Source organism: Sprattus sprattus (assembly GCF_963457725.1).
Source record: "Sprattus sprattus genome assembly, chromosome: 7".
NCBI lineage: Eukaryota > Metazoa > Chordata > Actinopteri > Clupeiformes > Clupeidae > Sprattus > Sprattus sprattus.
In genome coordinates, this window is record NC_137926.1 from 10799141 (window position 1) to 10816033 (window position 16893).

The 16893-nt window shown below is 44.6% G+C and overlaps 1 protein-coding gene across 1 annotated transcript in view; it reads right to left on the minus strand.

Annotated features, from left to right (window-relative positions):
• The window catches only part of pparab (peroxisome proliferator-activated receptor alpha b), a 30815-nt gene extending 14527 nt beyond the window's left edge, over window positions 1-16288 (minus strand). Inside the window, exons 1-3 of the mRNA XM_080842182.1 lie at window positions 16137-16288; window positions 4161-4406; window positions 1144-1301 (exon numbers count right to left, since the gene is read on the minus strand). Of these exons, the coding sequence (XP_080698308.1) occupies window positions 1144-1301; window positions 4161-4368 (366 nt within the window). The 5' untranslated portion in view covers window positions 4369-4406; window positions 16137-16288. The remainder of the gene's footprint in view (window positions 1-1143; window positions 1302-4160; window positions 4407-16136) is intronic.
• Between the last annotated feature and the right edge of the window lie 605 nt (window positions 16289-16893).

Genomic DNA, 16893 nt, shown 5'->3' on the forward strand with positions numbered 1-16893 from the left:
TGAGTGTCTACATGACATGAGTGATGGGCCAGGGAACCGGGGGTCATGACCTGCCCTTCAGGCGTGGCTTGGGAGTGGAACACCTAAGAACTTTCCCAACAGTCTAAGGAGTTCATCAGGGTAACTTGCTCTGCAGCTCCAGCTCAGCGCTGGGCTACCTTGGGCCTGGGACATGTCTGTGAAAGTTATTCTGCTTCAGCTCCAGCTCCAGGGGACAGACATGTCATCCCTGCCCAGCACTTGCCTCAGGGGGTCAAAAAGAGGCCAGGAACAACGAACAGATACCGCTGACAACCATGAAGTGCCAATGTGGCCCAACATGCACCCTAAACCACCTTTAAGTCTGATTCTGGCTAGCGACGCCAGACTTGTTGCCGGAGAGGAAAAACCAAATAGCTTAGAGGCACAGAGAGAGGGAAAACAAGTTAACTCCCCTGCTGTCTGCTAACGTCCAATCGCCTTAGAGCCCGCTGGCTTAAATTAACATGCTGAAGACAATGATGCCACACCCTGACAGACACAGCAGCCTTAATCAACACTAATTGTCACCACAGCGAGTGGAAGTACAGACTGCTTTCCCCTCTCAGGTAGAGTATAAAAAAGTGTTAAAGTAGAAAAAAGTATTAAAGTCCAGTAGTTACCCAAACACCACAAACATAAAACCTCACTGACTGAAGACTAAAGCCGTAGTTGGCTGTTCATTCTGTCAGTGTTTATGACTGCGTCTCTACCGTCACGATTCACACGTGTGAGTATATTTAAGCAATATAGCACGAGTGGGAGTGGGGTAGGTAAGGGATAATCCCACGGGTGGTGTTCGGCCGTAGCCTACCGTCAACAAATTAACATTTCAACACAAAGTTATTGATTAAAAATGGTTTATTTCGCCATTGTTTCTATAAAAAAATAGTTCCATTGTCAACGTCTTGGTTTGGAATTTTAAGAATTTTGAATTAACGGTTATCAACGCGAATATTTTATCACAGAGTGATTTATTATTAGCTGTGAAAAGTCCCAAACTGTTGGTATGTTGACGGATAATCCAACTCATGGAACGTCTCTTGTCCAATCAGAAACAGCTAAATAACGCGATAGAACCCAATTGTTTTATAAATATGTTATAAACCTCAACGGCTCACTCACCTTGCAGCCCTCACAGGCGTGCACACCGTAGTGGTAACCTGAGGCGCGGTCGGCACACACACGACACTCCAGGTTCAGGGTGGTCGAGGAGAACTCCTCTTGCCCAGCGACTGCTCCATACACAACTGAGGACGGACTGGATGCTGGGGTCAGCGCGTCTATATGGGACACAGACACACAGACACGAAGAGGGCGTGTGAGATATCGAATAAAATAGAGAAAATAGAAAAATAGAAAAGCATTTATTGTCATTGTATTTGCATTGGAGCGCTGCTCCTGTTGGTGCCACGAGGGACAACATATCACAACACAACAATACAATAACAATAGCTAGAGAGAGAGAGAGACAGATAAAGAGAGAGATAGAGAGAGAGAGAAACAAACAGGAAGACAGATATAATAGAATTTGTGTGAGCAACAAAAAAGATCACTGCATGATACACACAACATAGCACCTGGGGCCTGTGTTTTGCTGTTGTGACTGCCACGGCTTTCCGTTGTCTGGCAGATGAGTAAGAGTGGAAATGTTCTGACGGCTGAGGCTAACAGTCAGGCCTCTCTCCACTGAGTGTTCCAGTCCAGCTCTATTAATACACGTTGCTTAACAGTGTACCTTATCCACGAGCACAGTTCCTTATGGAATAACAAAACAGAAGCCCGGACCATTAGGCTGCTTGTGTGATTTCATTGGACTGGCTGCCTGACTATGTTGTGGTGTGTTCCCCACCAGCTATATCGCCAAAAGATACCAGTTAGCATGCTATCAAACTTTTTTCAGTGCCAACAGTTTGCTAGTGTTTTAGGTTATCATACTTACCTCACTATTTTTCAACCAAATCTCCTCAGTGTGGCTTCAATATAAGGCAACATTGTGTGTATGATTACAGGTTCAGAAACAAATAATTAATAATAATTACAGCTTTCACTCAGATTTGTGTTTGTTTGTGTTTGTGTGTGTATGTTTTTGGGGGGTGGTGTTATCACCAGAGGGTGTCACTATATGTGATAGCATTTACGTAGATCTAGAGAGCCAGTAAGTACAGACTTCCAGCAGGCTTCCTTAAAACATCCAAATATCTTAAACCAGTCAACAAAACCATTTCCCCAGGAATCACACCTCTACTAGGGCATATGTTATCCTAATGACACGCGGCTAAGACTCTATACACGCCTCTTTCACAGACTCCCTCCATCATTCCTCCCACTCTTTCACAGACTCCCTCTATCATTCCTCCCACTCTTTCACAAACTCCCTCCATCATTCCTCCCACTCTTTCACAGACTCCCTCCATCATTCCTCCCACTCTTTCATAGACTCCCTCCATCCTCCCACTCTTTCACAGACTCCCTCCATCATTCCTCCCACTCTTTCATAGACTCCCTCCATCCTCCCACTCTTTCACAGACTCCCTCCATCATTCCTCCCACTCTTTCATAGACTCCCTCCATCCTCCCACTCTTTCACAGACTCCCTCCATCATTCCTCACACTCTTTCATAGACTCCCTCCATCCTCCCACTCTTTCACAGACTCCCTCCATCATTCCTCACACTCTTTTATAGACTCCCTCCATCATTCCTCCCACTCTTTCAAAGACTTCCTCCATTATTCCTCCCACTGTTTCATAGACACACTTCATCCTCCTGGCGACATTCCTCCCCTTCTGTACATCTGGCTTCTAACACAAACGTCACATTCAACTATTGGTTGTTTTTCTTCTTTGATTCAGAAAAGAGAACATGTTTTCTGGGAAAAACAACCTCAATCCCTCGAGGCAGAATAGAAAGGTCAGGCAGTCCCCTGAAATGACACGGATAACCTTTGACTGAAGAGTCCCTGTGGCAGAGGAGCCAAAGGGGTCAAAGAGAACAATTAGAGGCTAGCAGAAGACTAATGCATGGAATTGTGAAAGAATTCTTAGAATGGACAAAAACAAAATGCTTTGTGTTGGAACTTCAACCATTTGCCCCTACACTTGGACTTACTTACTCGTACACTTTCACCGAAACCTTTAGGGGAGTACTCTGATCCCCAAATCTAACCAAAAACTGTCATGATTATATCTAATATACACATGAGATGCATAAGCTGCACATACTTTGCAATATATCCTTGATTTGACAGTGAACAGGCTACAGAACCACGCTTTAATGGGTTGTGTCTCAGTTCTAATGTTATGCACAAGTTCCACAAATCATATAACGCGCCATCCATTATTAAATATAATGAGATAATTTGCATTTCAATCATACAGCGAAGTGACAAAATCGCCCCCTTACCAGCATGCAACAATTACCAAACAGGTGAGACAATGTCCCCAAAAGGACTTTACGCTTCCAGAGCTTTCTGTGTAGGAAAGTTGCATTATTCAGAACTGTTCACGTCTTGTGTACTGGCAAAAGTTGCTCACACACAAGTCATGTGAAACCCATGAATAAAAGGGTTTATGTAGTGGTACAGTTTTGAAAATGATATGTTTGTGACATACCGGACATCCTGACTTTGTAATTCGTGACGGATGGTATATAAGCAATGGAGGTGGTTGTCTTCATGTTTGCTGGTGTTAAAGGTCTTTGTGGTCAGCCTCATTGTAGTGATAGGATGGAAGAGCTTTAGAAACTCTCCCACGTTCTGTTTTACCTCACAGTTCAGAAAAGACTGTTTGTCACATTGAAGTCTCAGCGACTTCTACCTCAACACAGGAAGTTTGAACCCACATAAATCGTCTACTTCTGATAAGAATTCATATGAGGTTTAGAGAGAGCACCTGTTATGTATATAATCACAGGCATTATGAAATTATGGGTCCATTGAGTGCTTGTTCTTCTGTGCTGGGAGAAAGAGAGTTTGTGTGTGTGTGTGTGTGTGTGTGTGTGTGTGTGTGTGTGTGTGTGTGTGTGTGTGTGTGTGTGTGTGTGTGTGTGTGTGTGTGTTTGTGTGTTTGTGTGTTTGTGTGCGTGCGTGCGTGCGTGCGTGTGTGTAAATGTGTGTGTTTTGGGCCGACTGAAGGCACACACCCAGCATGGTGGAGCTCTCTGAGCCAGAGCCCAGGCTGGAGGACTGGTACTCGGGCACGCCGAAGGAGCTGAGGGCGTCGTCGTCAATGGACTGGGAGATGTCCTGCAGGTCCTCCATGCTGCCAATGAAGTCCCCACACAGTGGGCTGCCCAGCACAGACTCCTCCAGGGGAGAGGGGGGGCTGTAGTGGCTCTCCATGTCTACCATGATGGCGGACAGGGCAGGCAACTGACTCACTCATCAGACTATGAGAGAGAGAGACAGAGAAAAGACAGAGAGAGAAAGACAGAGAGAGAAAAAGAGAGAGTGGAAGAGAGAGAGAACAAGAGAGAGATAAGTGCTCGTGGAAAACAAGACAAGGCATATGAAACAAACAGCAAGGCACAGTTGATTATCATTACATCATGAAAAGTTAGGATTCCGTCCCCAAACAACATATTGATTAATTGGCAATATCACAAATAGCAACACACTTGAATTGTTCCCTCTAAGCAATTCCACATCCCTAGAAGATAAACAGAAAGAGAGTGAGCACCACAGGACACATGACAGAAGATAAAGAAAATGTTTTTGCATCGAGTTATAACTCCATTAAGCAACGATAGCTCCAATCACACTTCAGTGACTGCAAGCACAATATTATGTGACCACGCCACTCCATATGCATTGAGTTGCTCTCCCTTGCTTTATTAGACCCCAAGGCCTATTCATAAACCCTCCGCCACTGCAAACACACAGAGCAGTCACACATACACACACACACACACACAAGTGTTAGTGTGAGTGTGTGTGTGTGTGTGTGTGTCAGTGAGGCCTTGTAATTAATGTCATAATAGTCAGTGACCCTCCAGGGCCTTGATAGTAACGCAACAGTAGGTCACAAGGATAGTAGAAGCCCACAGCTCAGCACATACCCTCGTGTCACAACACAGAGCAGCGCTCTACATACCAAAGAGAGTAATATGATCCGCAGGCACCGGCAAGAAGGGGTCGCAAAGTAACACGGGAACAAGATCCCACATATCCCCCTTCACCCCCCCCCCCCCCCTCCCCCCACTTCATCCTCAACAGCCAAAACTGGGACCAGCTGTAACCCTGCACACTTGACAGCAAGGCAAGTCTCTATAGAAAAAAAAATGATTCAAATGATACGCTGAGTGCAATTCTCGCCATGCTGTTGGCCGATAGCACTGCCATTAACAAGAGCTGTAGTTTATGGCAGGTCTAAGCTTAACATTTATTGCACAAAGGATTTTAATCATGAGCGTAATGTTTATTGTGTTAATGTCGTTCTTGATCAAAAAGTTTTTAGAAAAAAACATTTCTGCCCACTGTCTATCACTCCATGCCTATCTCTCTCAGCTCCTCATTGAACAGCAGAGAGAAGAAACAAAGACGGAGAACCCAGCCGGAAGACAGAGAGAATGAGAAAGTGAATGAGAAAGTGTGGGTAAGCTTAAACACTACAGACAGAATAAGGGAACAATAGATAGAGAGATGGATAGATATATGAGAGAGAGAGAGAGATACAGAGAGAGAGAGAGAGAGAGACAGAGAGCAAGGGCATGGGGCCTCCCAGAGAAACAGCCAGGCTTTGTCCTGCAGGGTCACTGCAGCCTGGTGGGGGGGGGGGGAGAGACAGCATGCACTGACAAAAACATACAACACACACACACACACACACACACACACACACACACACACACACACACACACACACACACACACACACACACACACACACACTCTCGCACTTGCACAACATAGACAAGGTCACCCAGTACGCCAGTGGAGCTCCTAATAGGGGGAAGGGCAAAGAGGGGGAAGGGAAGCGAACACAGCCCACGATTAGACTGCTGGGATTACCACAAGTGCAGCCCCCAATCCAGCACACTACACAGCCCCACTCACTAGGCAGCACACACAACGCATGCACACACAACGCATGCACATCCACTGGACATCAGCGCAGACCACTCGATCGCCAACCGGGCCAAGGATCACTGAGCTGGTCATGTGGTTGGTCAAAGATGTCCTTCGACTCATACTCTAGCAGGAAAGGGCTTCAGGAAAGGGCTTCTACGCTCTAGGTATCTCTAAGCATCCCCCCAAGGATAGACTGTCCTCATCTGGGGGAGAGCGGGGCGGGAGAGGGTTTGTCATTCATTCAGGCCCTTTAAGTATGAACAGACCAGAGCCATTGCATCAGCTCGTAAAGCACTCTGATGAACAGCCTCTTCTGGGCCGAACCTAAACGTGACTGAAGAGTGAAGAGGCCCCCTTCTGAGAACCCCAGAATACCCTGTTACCACGGCGACTCTTCCCAGGCACAACGTGGCTGTACGCCGCAAAGCATTTATACCACCTCCATACATACCAACGGAGAGAACACTTATAACCTAGTAACAAGAATGCACACACCAAGACGAAGCGACACAACCGGCACACCACATACCCTCGTAAGAACAAAAGAGCCAACAAGCTGGTGTAATTCCTAAGATAAACATAGCCTACTTTCTAACATACTTAACATGACATTCTTCCCAGGACATATTCTCTTAGGCACTGAACACTGATTCTATAGAACAGCTTCACACCTGAACAGCACAGGCTGTCATGGCAGGGCCATGCTCTAAAAAATAAACTTGGCTAAACATGAATGCATGAAGAATCCCATAAAATTAAACATCATCTCTCCTCACACACTAATGTTTATATTTCATCTGTAGGCACAACTCATATCATTTCTTTTGCAAATGTGGATTATATGTTACTTGCTGGTACCTGCTATTTACACCACAGCTTGCTTAGAATCCTGAACAAGTGGGATCAAGTCAGGATAGCTATTCTTATCACCCAACCTATATTTACACAAACACACTAATGACCACGTCTCCAATCATTTCACGAGCCTTCTGAAAAATACTTTGCTTCTCCGTTGCTGTGCTCCTTACCAGTTTGACGATCGAGGCGCTCCCCCCCTGCGCTGTGGTTCATTGAGTTTCCACCGCTCCAGGGAGGAGGGGGGGTTAAGAGGCTACGTTAATCTTTAACAGCTCTGTCATAGAGCGGCGGGGGGGGACGACTCGGGGCCCCAGTGGCTCAAAGACGAGTGGCCTGAGAGTGGACCGTCCCCTGCGGAGGAGGGGGGGAAGATGGGGAGGCTCAGCCCACACAGGCCTGCACGCCTGCACACCTGCACACACACACACACACACACACACACACACACACAACTGCCTCAATGATGTCCAAAATCATCTTTGGCCTGGCGCAGCGCATACACACACATCGTGCTCGAAAAGCAAAGAACATCACAGGGAGCATAAACAAACACAAACACAATCTCACACACAGGCACGCCATGCCCACTAACCAAACACCAAGGCTGCTCTTATCACGGGGAGCCTTTGACCCTTTATGACCAAGGGAGACTGCCGCCTGGGTCCTGGGTCCAAACCACACCACACACACTCCCAGCACAGATTGTGTGTGTAAACCAGACCAGGTCACTATGATCATATAACTGATGAAGTGGATGGAGTCCGTGTCAGTTAGTATAGTCTAGCTGTCTTAGCCCTGATCACGGGTTGAGGGGTTTGCAGCTACATCGTCTGGCCTAGGCATAGAGCAAATCAAAGCCTTTTGCTAAAAGGACTCCTGCATGTTTGTCAACTCTACTTGGAAAACAAATCACAAGGCAAGTTTAAACTAACGGGATGATTTTATGAGTGTTTCACCACTACTCACCATTTCATTTAGCTGACTCATTCAACATGCACTGGATATTGAACTCACAATATAGTTTCCCATTAACTGTATTATGTAAACAACATGAGTTGATAGCATCTATGTAAAGACGCCTTTAAATACTCCACAGGCTTTGTGTTGAGTGTTGATCCCATATCAAAACAACTACTTGCGATTGGACGGCAGCTGAGGTTCATGGACAGTGTCAACATACAAAGCTACTCTATACAGTTGTCAAGACTACTCTTGAGAAAATTTACTTTTTTTTCTGAATGCATCTGATTGCATGAACAATGAATTCTTACGTCGGCCTGTTGTAGTCACTTTTCACTGACCATCAAGCAGTAACCGTTACGCCACATTTCGCTTTTCTAAAAATCCACTAAAATGGGTAAAGAAGCATCGCTCACAGAAGTTCAGAGGGCACACATTGTGGGTCTTCACCAGGAAGGATATTCTGAACGAGCAAATAGTGAAAATGTAAAGTGTTGAAGACTGCTTTTCAAACTGCAGTCGAGAAAATTTGACAATTCAGGGACTTATTCGGACAAAATGCGGTCTGGGTGTCTGAGACGCTTTTTTCGTTTTTCTGGAAAAGGCAAAACACAGCCCAGTGCGGCATAAAGACCTGTTTGCTGTATGGTGAACAGTGACTACATTAGGCCGACGGAAGGGTGTCTGAAGCCATCTCTGCATTCAGGATAAACGAGTACATTTTCTGAAGAGTGGTCTTCAACTTTTTCATTAAAAACCTTCAATACTGACACTGAAACGTGTTATGGCTTGTCACAACATTCTTGGACAGTGTTTCTTGATGAAAAACAGTCCAGTGGAGGAGAAACATTTTACATTTAAGCATGGGGGAAAAATCAACTGTAACACATCTTTCAAAAGCGCATCTTTCACATGAGCCCTGTGTGGCTAAGAATTAAAGACCATATTCAGAAACACAGACAGCTCAGTGTGCTTCAGAGCCCAGTTTCACAACACCGCCCTTAGGGTTCCACTATTTCAGCTGGTGTTCAAGCCAGATGAGTGTTTCACAACACAATAAGACAGTAATTACACTTATCCTAATATGCCAAATGACACACAAATACAGACACACACACACACACACACACTGTCTATAAAGTATTCCTTGTTTGTTCTAACTTACTTGGCAAATAAAAAAAATCTGATTCTGAAGTACATGTTTAAAGCATGCGGCTCACACTCACTGTCTGTGGCTGGACTTGATCTCATTTCTCTCCGACTGTGCTTGTCCCTGGCAGAATAACAAACGACACCGCCGGGAATGTTTACAAATGAACCAAAGGTAGACGCTAAGTCGCTCTGTTTATGTCTATCTTCGTCACCCACACCCTGCCCACACACACACACACAAGAAGACAAGACACACTCGTTCTCACCCCCACTGCTTGCCACAAACATGAGGGAAGATGTATCCTTGTATCCACATAGAAGCTGTAATTTTGTTTGTTTGCGTTTCTACCCTTGGGCAATGTGCAATGCTCAAGTCAGCCTCTTTCCACTTACTTGCCATAGCCAAGTCTTTTTTTTTTTTCCCGCACTTTAGCAACGTTTTTTTATGCTCTCTTGGCAGACCTCAGCTGAGTGACCTTCCCCTGACCATGACACCTGTACAGTCGTGTCTCAACCCTGAACTGGCCAGGCCTTCCTCAGCCAGCGTCTCAGCTGCTGGTTTCTAAATGGGTCATCAGGGTCCAACATAGACCAGCATTTCAAAACTCTCTGTGGCCAGACTCAAGCTCTCAGTACACTTTGGAGAAGTGATGGAGTGGCGATGAGTTTTGACGACCAATGCTTGACCTCATGAAACACCCTGCCAAGTTTCCTCACATGTCCGTTCATATCTGGCAACAGAGTTGTGATGTACAGTAACACACTGCAGCCAAGCCCAATAGAAGCGTTATTGCAAAACCCCAATCCATCCGTTCATATAGTGGTCTATAGAGTGCTATACATCAGCTGGTCCAATGTGGGCAGCCTACAAAAGTATGCTCTATTCAATGACAACTATGGGGCATTCGGCAGCCTCAGCTCTCCTAAGACGCGCTGCTACGCAGCCCACTCTCACCCAGCTGCTCTCTACTCTGAGCCCGAACGGACAGCCCTGGCACCAGACGCCACGGCCAGGGGCAAGGGGGCAAAGTCAGGACAGGAGTGTAGCCAACGTTCTCTGCCATGGGCCGCTGCCAGGCCTCGAAGTGGCTACAAGATCACCTCAACTGCTTGGTCTAAAACTGCTCTGCAGACAGACAAGGGGGAGGTGCCTAACGTGTTGACAAAATATAAATTCGGACCCCACTGGTGCCAACCAATAAGGCTTGGTTGTGTTTGTTCAGTTGGGTTCTGTTGCGCAGAGAGTTTCACATCAAGTGAAGTCAAGTCAGGTTTCTGTCTGTTTGTTGTGCTGAACAGTTGTAAAAATCGTGGTGTTATATTATAACAACAAAATGAACTGCTGTGAGTTGTCGAGGGGGTGTAACATGTTTTAAGAACGTCCCTTATGTCTATCTGCACACAGCCACAGGAAAGAACCCCAATCGTAAACACAACAAATGCGCTTTCCTTCCCCTCAAGGATGGGAGGGGTACTGGCATGTGAACATGGAAATCGATGAGCATTTTTTCAGTCTCATTCCGCTGTGACTATTTAACGCTCCTCATATCAGGAGACACACTGTGAGGACAGAGTGAAATGGCCCTGGCTTCTCTCTGAAAAACAGCTGCGCAGCCCCCGTTGGATTTTCCAGTGCGACATTACCCTGAGCTCAACCCCCTCACACACACACACACACCTACCTCACTACCTCCACCCCCATCCGTGCTTTTGCTGCCAAGTTAGGCCGAGCATTTGAGGGTGAGGCAACGAACAAACATTTTAGACACAACTCGACCCCCACCCCCCTTGTAAGTGTGGCCTGTTGAACAGCTTTGTTTCGTCGCCACAGAACAGCTTTGCCCTCGGGCGCCGAGTGAAACCTCCATATTGTGCTGTCGTATACACAATGTATACCGATGTATACAGATGAGCTGTTCAGGTTGGAGTGCATAAAAACGAATGTACCAGGACGTAAAACTACGAGGAAATATCTACTCAGGAATGGTCCTGTTACAGCAGTTGATGATCCTCTGAAGATGACGTCTCTGCAGGTGGGGGCACAGGTGGTGAGCTCGAAGACCACGCTCGCTATCTCTGCTAGCAGCACTGTGGAGATGAGCAGAACGGAGCAGCCAACCTATGGTGTAAACGCATTTAATTACCCTCTAGAGTCATGTTGTCACAAACTGCCAGCTGTTTAAAAAGCACAGCCTGTGATATTGCACACTCATCTTGATCATAATTTCAATAACATATGGTACAAGGTGGAATGGTAATGTAAAAAAATATATGGTGGACCATGGTTAAATCCTTTACCCCATTACAACTGTTACTTCCTGGTTTTCTGGAATGCATTCTTGAGGATTTGTTGCATATTTCAGAAGCAAGCACATACATATGGGAGAGGTTTGCATTCTGTGCGCAAGGCTCTCTTGTCCACTGAGTGATAATGTTACAGCTTGGATGTATGGATGGATTTCATGAGGCCAGCAGATGAGAGATAGCCAGCCAGCAACGGCATGGGGGGGTTCCTCAACGGACATGGCCACTCCCAAACGACCAAACCTTCCCCAACTTGAGTGTAGTCAAGGCCAAAGCTTTAGGGGTTCGGTGTCAAAGGGCACTAATGCTGAACTGATGGCGCAGGACAGCAGTGTGTCACTCTTTATCATTAGCTCCACGACAATCTCCTCAGAGCTGATTACCATAAGTCTGCGACTCGGGCTCAGTCACTTAGGCCAATGAAGATGTCTCAGACAGACGTGGAGAGTGACTGAAGGCCCTTGGAAAGGACATTCAAAGCTGAGGCATGGTAGTATTTGCGGGCTCCGTACAAAGAGAAATTCGCACAAAGCCATACTCCTCAAAGACTTGGGACTGTTGATGGTAGATATAAAAACACATATGGACCTATACAAATTAGTTTTGTTTCCAGACTCCGTGTTTTTTGTTTTATTTTTCCCAGATTCGGTTTTATCAATTTGATGATCGTCCAAACAAATGTACTCAGGACATAGGCTAGTGTCCTGTACATACATTTTTTTGTATCTGTTTAGGGGAAAGACCTATGTTGTAATGGTGAAGGGAGTGTAGGGTAACACGGCTAGTATACCCGAAGACTACAAAATACAGTTTCCGGTTACAAGACTTGTACTGAGTCAGTAAGCCACTTGTGTTATGTACATTGTAAGTCTTATGGCTATTCTAAGAATATTCAGATGCTGCCCTGATGTCTGGTTTTAGTCTCCTGTGTCAGTGTACAACGACTGTTTGATTAACAATGCATATGGGGACAATCTCTCAGTTTCCCGATTCCACGCAATTGCGCATTTAACAATAATTTCTGTTTTCCTAACTGAATTCAATCTTACCGTCCATGTTCCAACTCATCATGGAAGTCATAGGGCCCTAAAAAACACATTTGTCCGAGAAAGGCAGTTTAATCGAACTCATGAAGGTGCTCACAAACACAAACACACAGACACACACACACCGGTGCTATTTACCATTACAGCAACTGTTTACAACAACATTGCAACATCAGCTGTGTGAGAGGACTTTAAAGTGTTCAGGTTGTAACTCACTCACTACACACTTGTGAAAGACCTGTTGCTGCTCCTCTGCAGGAAACGGGGCTGTTTGTGCTCTCAAAGATAGGGCCGCTAATAAACCCCAAAGAAAGTGGTTATTAACTCAACCTGAAAATCCAGTTTCAGGAAAGGCAAAACCAGAGAGCCCTCCCCCTATTCCTGCGCGTTTCTGAAGACGGTTAAAAAAAAAAAGGCAGACAGAAACTGATTAGAGGTCTCCGGTTCCAACGCTTCTGCAGCTAATGCAATACTAAACTTCATCACACAGAATGAGTGTGAGTGTGAAGCCACTGATTTCTCAGATATACAATAAATCTGAAGTGTCTTCTCTGGTAAACAGGAAACTTGAAAGTTTCACACAGAGAACTCACCACATTTGCAATGAGCTAAAGATGTTAATCCATCAACTGATGCAAAACGTTAACAGGCTACGCAGATAAATCCATCAATAGAATCTCAGACAATACTCCTTGTCAGTGTTTTGGGTGTCAACTCCCTCAGAAGCCCCCAAGAATGGTTCGTTTATCCTTTTAAGTGAGAATGTAGGGCACTATCACATACCAGTGGGGGAGCTGTGAGGAAATTAACCAAATTAAAATTCATGGCTGGGTTCCTCATTACTTCACTCAACATTAATCCCCATTGAGTTAACACTAAATTAGGGTAAATTCTGGACTATGGAGATTATTTTAGGGATACTCTCTGAGAAATGTTCTAAGCTTTAAATTGACCCAGAAAACAAATTTGCATTGTGCAGATGTGTGCGTAGCACTGACACCACGACCTCTAAATATCTAGGTCATTCCTTTATTGTCTGGCTAGCAGCTAACCCACCGGAGGAAATGACAAAACCTTACCTCTACTCCTCAGGCTCTGTGTGTCTTTCGGGCTAAAACAAGTAAGATTTAAAACGATGACAACTGAACATATCAGCTGTTGTGTGAAATGGCTCCGAATCTGTTCAATGTTTGCCTCCCAGTGTGCCTGTGCTGTGTGTCTGAAGTAAACAACTCAAAATCACTGCTGCTTTCTGGATTAAAGCTAAAAATTAGCCCACATCTCGGCAACCTTCCCCAAAAGATTTGTCTAGCTGACTATGGGCCAAAACTCGAGTTAAAGTTGGACTTTTGAACTGTCTGCAAACTCCACGTCACCAGAACCATGACAACATAAAAGAGAGCTGTCTGAGTTATGTAAGCATGCATGGACTCCTTGCAGCGAATGTGTGTCTGTTCAGGTTATTTAAACATGGAACACCTTGCAGAAAATATGATGGCACACTTTATCAGATTGCCCCATAGGCTAATAGCATCTGTTTATGTTCTTCCTTCAGTGCTTGTGGACAAAAGACCCCTCAAGAACGTGCCAAACAGCTAAAACTGCCTTCTCTGCCTGCAGAGTCCAAAAGCAGAAAAGCTAGGGTAATTCATGGAAATACAACTTCAAACACGTAAAGAAATAGGAGCCTGTGGATTTTGAAAAAAAAGAAAGCCCTGCAGCATTCATGTTGCCAAGGGGGGACTAGGACAGGTAAAGCAGGATACGGGTCTTGTTTCGCTCTCCTAGATAAGAGTCCTGCATGCTTTAAAAGTTGTGCTGGCATACTTTACTCCCTCCGCACACATTTGGATGACAGCCTCAGACTCTACTGAAACACCAGGGGCAAAAAGCACATGCTTGTCACAGGACATTTTGGGGTTATGAAATTATGAATGAGAAAGCTCCATGCATGACTGGTTACGAGCGTTAAAAATAAGTTCACCAGCTCCCCATGTTGCAGTGGAACTTAGCTTTTTGCACAAAGAAAACATCTGATTTTAGTATTTGATTTCAGGATTTGTATCTTGTGGTCCTAGTATGTTCGTAAAGGTGTGAGGGCTACACACAAAGCTGTTGATTAGTGTAATACTTGATAAAAGTATAAGACAAGAGCCTTTCAAAAACTCAATACCTCTTCACTGCTTTTCCAGCTAAGACAAACCTGCTAGATTTGGGAGTAATTTACAGGTAATCATACCAAGCTCATTGAGATACTTGGAGATGCTGTGGTTATTGCATGGCTACTTACAGAGCTCTGAAATGATGTATGTAATGGATTTAGGAGTGGCCCTGTATGAAGGAGCATTGGAGTTGGAAAAGTCTGGTCTGTGACAACACATTGAAGAAATGTATAGTATTTAGGGGCCGCTTTTAAGGTCATGTAAACATTGCAAAAAACTCAGGCCTGCAAAACAAAAATTTGAATTTGCATTACCCGTTCAAACTATTGTATAGCACAACGAATCAATCATCAGCACATATCTCTCTTTGCAAAGAGAACAGAAAAGCTGTTGAAAAGCTGCCTAAAGCTCACACCTATGAAAGAGTCAAACAGACAGTGCTCTGAGGGACCTTTCATTGTTCTAGAATCTAGAATCTCTAGACTCTAGACTCTAGAATCTAGAGAAACAAGACAATGGGGGAGCAAACTAAGTTCTACAGTAACATTGTATTCACAACCTGAAGGTTATTGGGGACACAGGGCAACACATACACTGAGTAAGTTCACCTAATTCCACATGCATACCAGACCCAGTCTAGTTGACTCAAAGACACTGAGGTGTGTCTGAAAATGGGAAACTGATGACAGATTTTTAGATGTGATCTTATTCCTCACACTCAGTTGCTCTTTGAGCCTAAAGAAAACATCTGGATTTGTATCTAGTGGTCCTGGTATGTCCTTAAAGGTGTGAGGGCTACACACAAAGCTGTTGGTTAGTGTAATACTTGATAAGAGTATAAGACAAGAGCCTTTCAAAAACTCAATACCTCCTTCACTGCTTTTCTCCCCCATCCCAAGACATGACTTTGACCTTGACCATGAACCCAAGGTAGTGCCAACCACAGTAGTTGAATAACTTCAACCCAATAAGTAGAAGGAAAAAAAATCATATAACAAATCAAAACAATTCACCTTGACCTACTTATATCTTCAGCTGTTAAAACAAATATTCTTCTAAATGATAATTCAACTGCCTGCCATCAACACAATATGGAGAGAGACACTTCCAAAAAGTTAAGTCAGGAGAAAGCTTACATGCACCTGTTGAAATAATTCGCCTACCCTAAAACATACTGTAGAACTACATGTTGGACGTAAATTTGTGACAAAACTGATTAAATTCCCAGATATAAGTTGAACCAGTGAGTGGCATGACATATAGCAACAACGCACGCACCATATAGCAACAACGCAAAGTAGCTACAGTGGGATATCGACACGGCTGCATGCGCAGGCGTGCTTGCAAAAATAAACTGGACCATAACAATGCCCGAGGAGAGTTACTGACCACAGATCAGAATCCTGGAGAACTCAATGAATATCAGGCTCTCGCACAGCGGCTCAACTTAATTATATGTCAAATTCAAGTCTCACTTCATGATGACATTTGATCTCGGTGGAGCCATGCAATATACAATGTAAACACAGTCGGTGAGCAATATGATTCAATATAAATGCAAATTTACCTTGCATTGAACAGTCCAGACCGAAGCTGCGATATCGCCGAGGAACTCGTCAGCCTATGAGACTGTCAAACTGTGACCAGGGGGTGGGGGAACAAGGAGGTTAAAAAATAGTCCCCTAACACACGTCCTTGTTTGTCCCCAACAGCACAGCTGCTGTCAAACTCCCTCTACAGCCGCAGCCGCGCTGCCCACTGCCGGATATGGCGTCATGAATGACAGGCTTAGCAGAGGAAAACCCACACCCCCTGACACACCTATAGTTTCAGCGAATAGAAACGCGTCTGCTTTCCCTAGAGTAGGACGCCCCCTAACATTGTAATGACAGCAACCGTTTTTCTTCGGTCTTTTACTATGATTCATTTGCAATGGGGGACTAACCCTAGAGCAAAATCCAGATTGTTTAATAATATACATTGTTCACGTAGATGTGCCAAACGTTTCCACGGGGAGTTGACAACAGATCATTCATATTCACATTTACATTTACATTTACATTTACATTTACATTTACATTTACATTTACATTTACAGTTACATTTACTCATTTAGCTTTTGTCCAAAGCGACGTACAAGGGAACATTCACCTCCCAATGCAATATCTTGAGAAAAAGTTAAAATCTCAAACAGGCAAATTAGCTAAATTGAATTCATCATTTGTGTGATCATTTAATGACACAGGGTGCTGTTTGGGCTTAAGAATGAAAAATATTAGTTCAAGTCTAGTGTCTTTCATTAGATGAATAAATCCTTGAACATA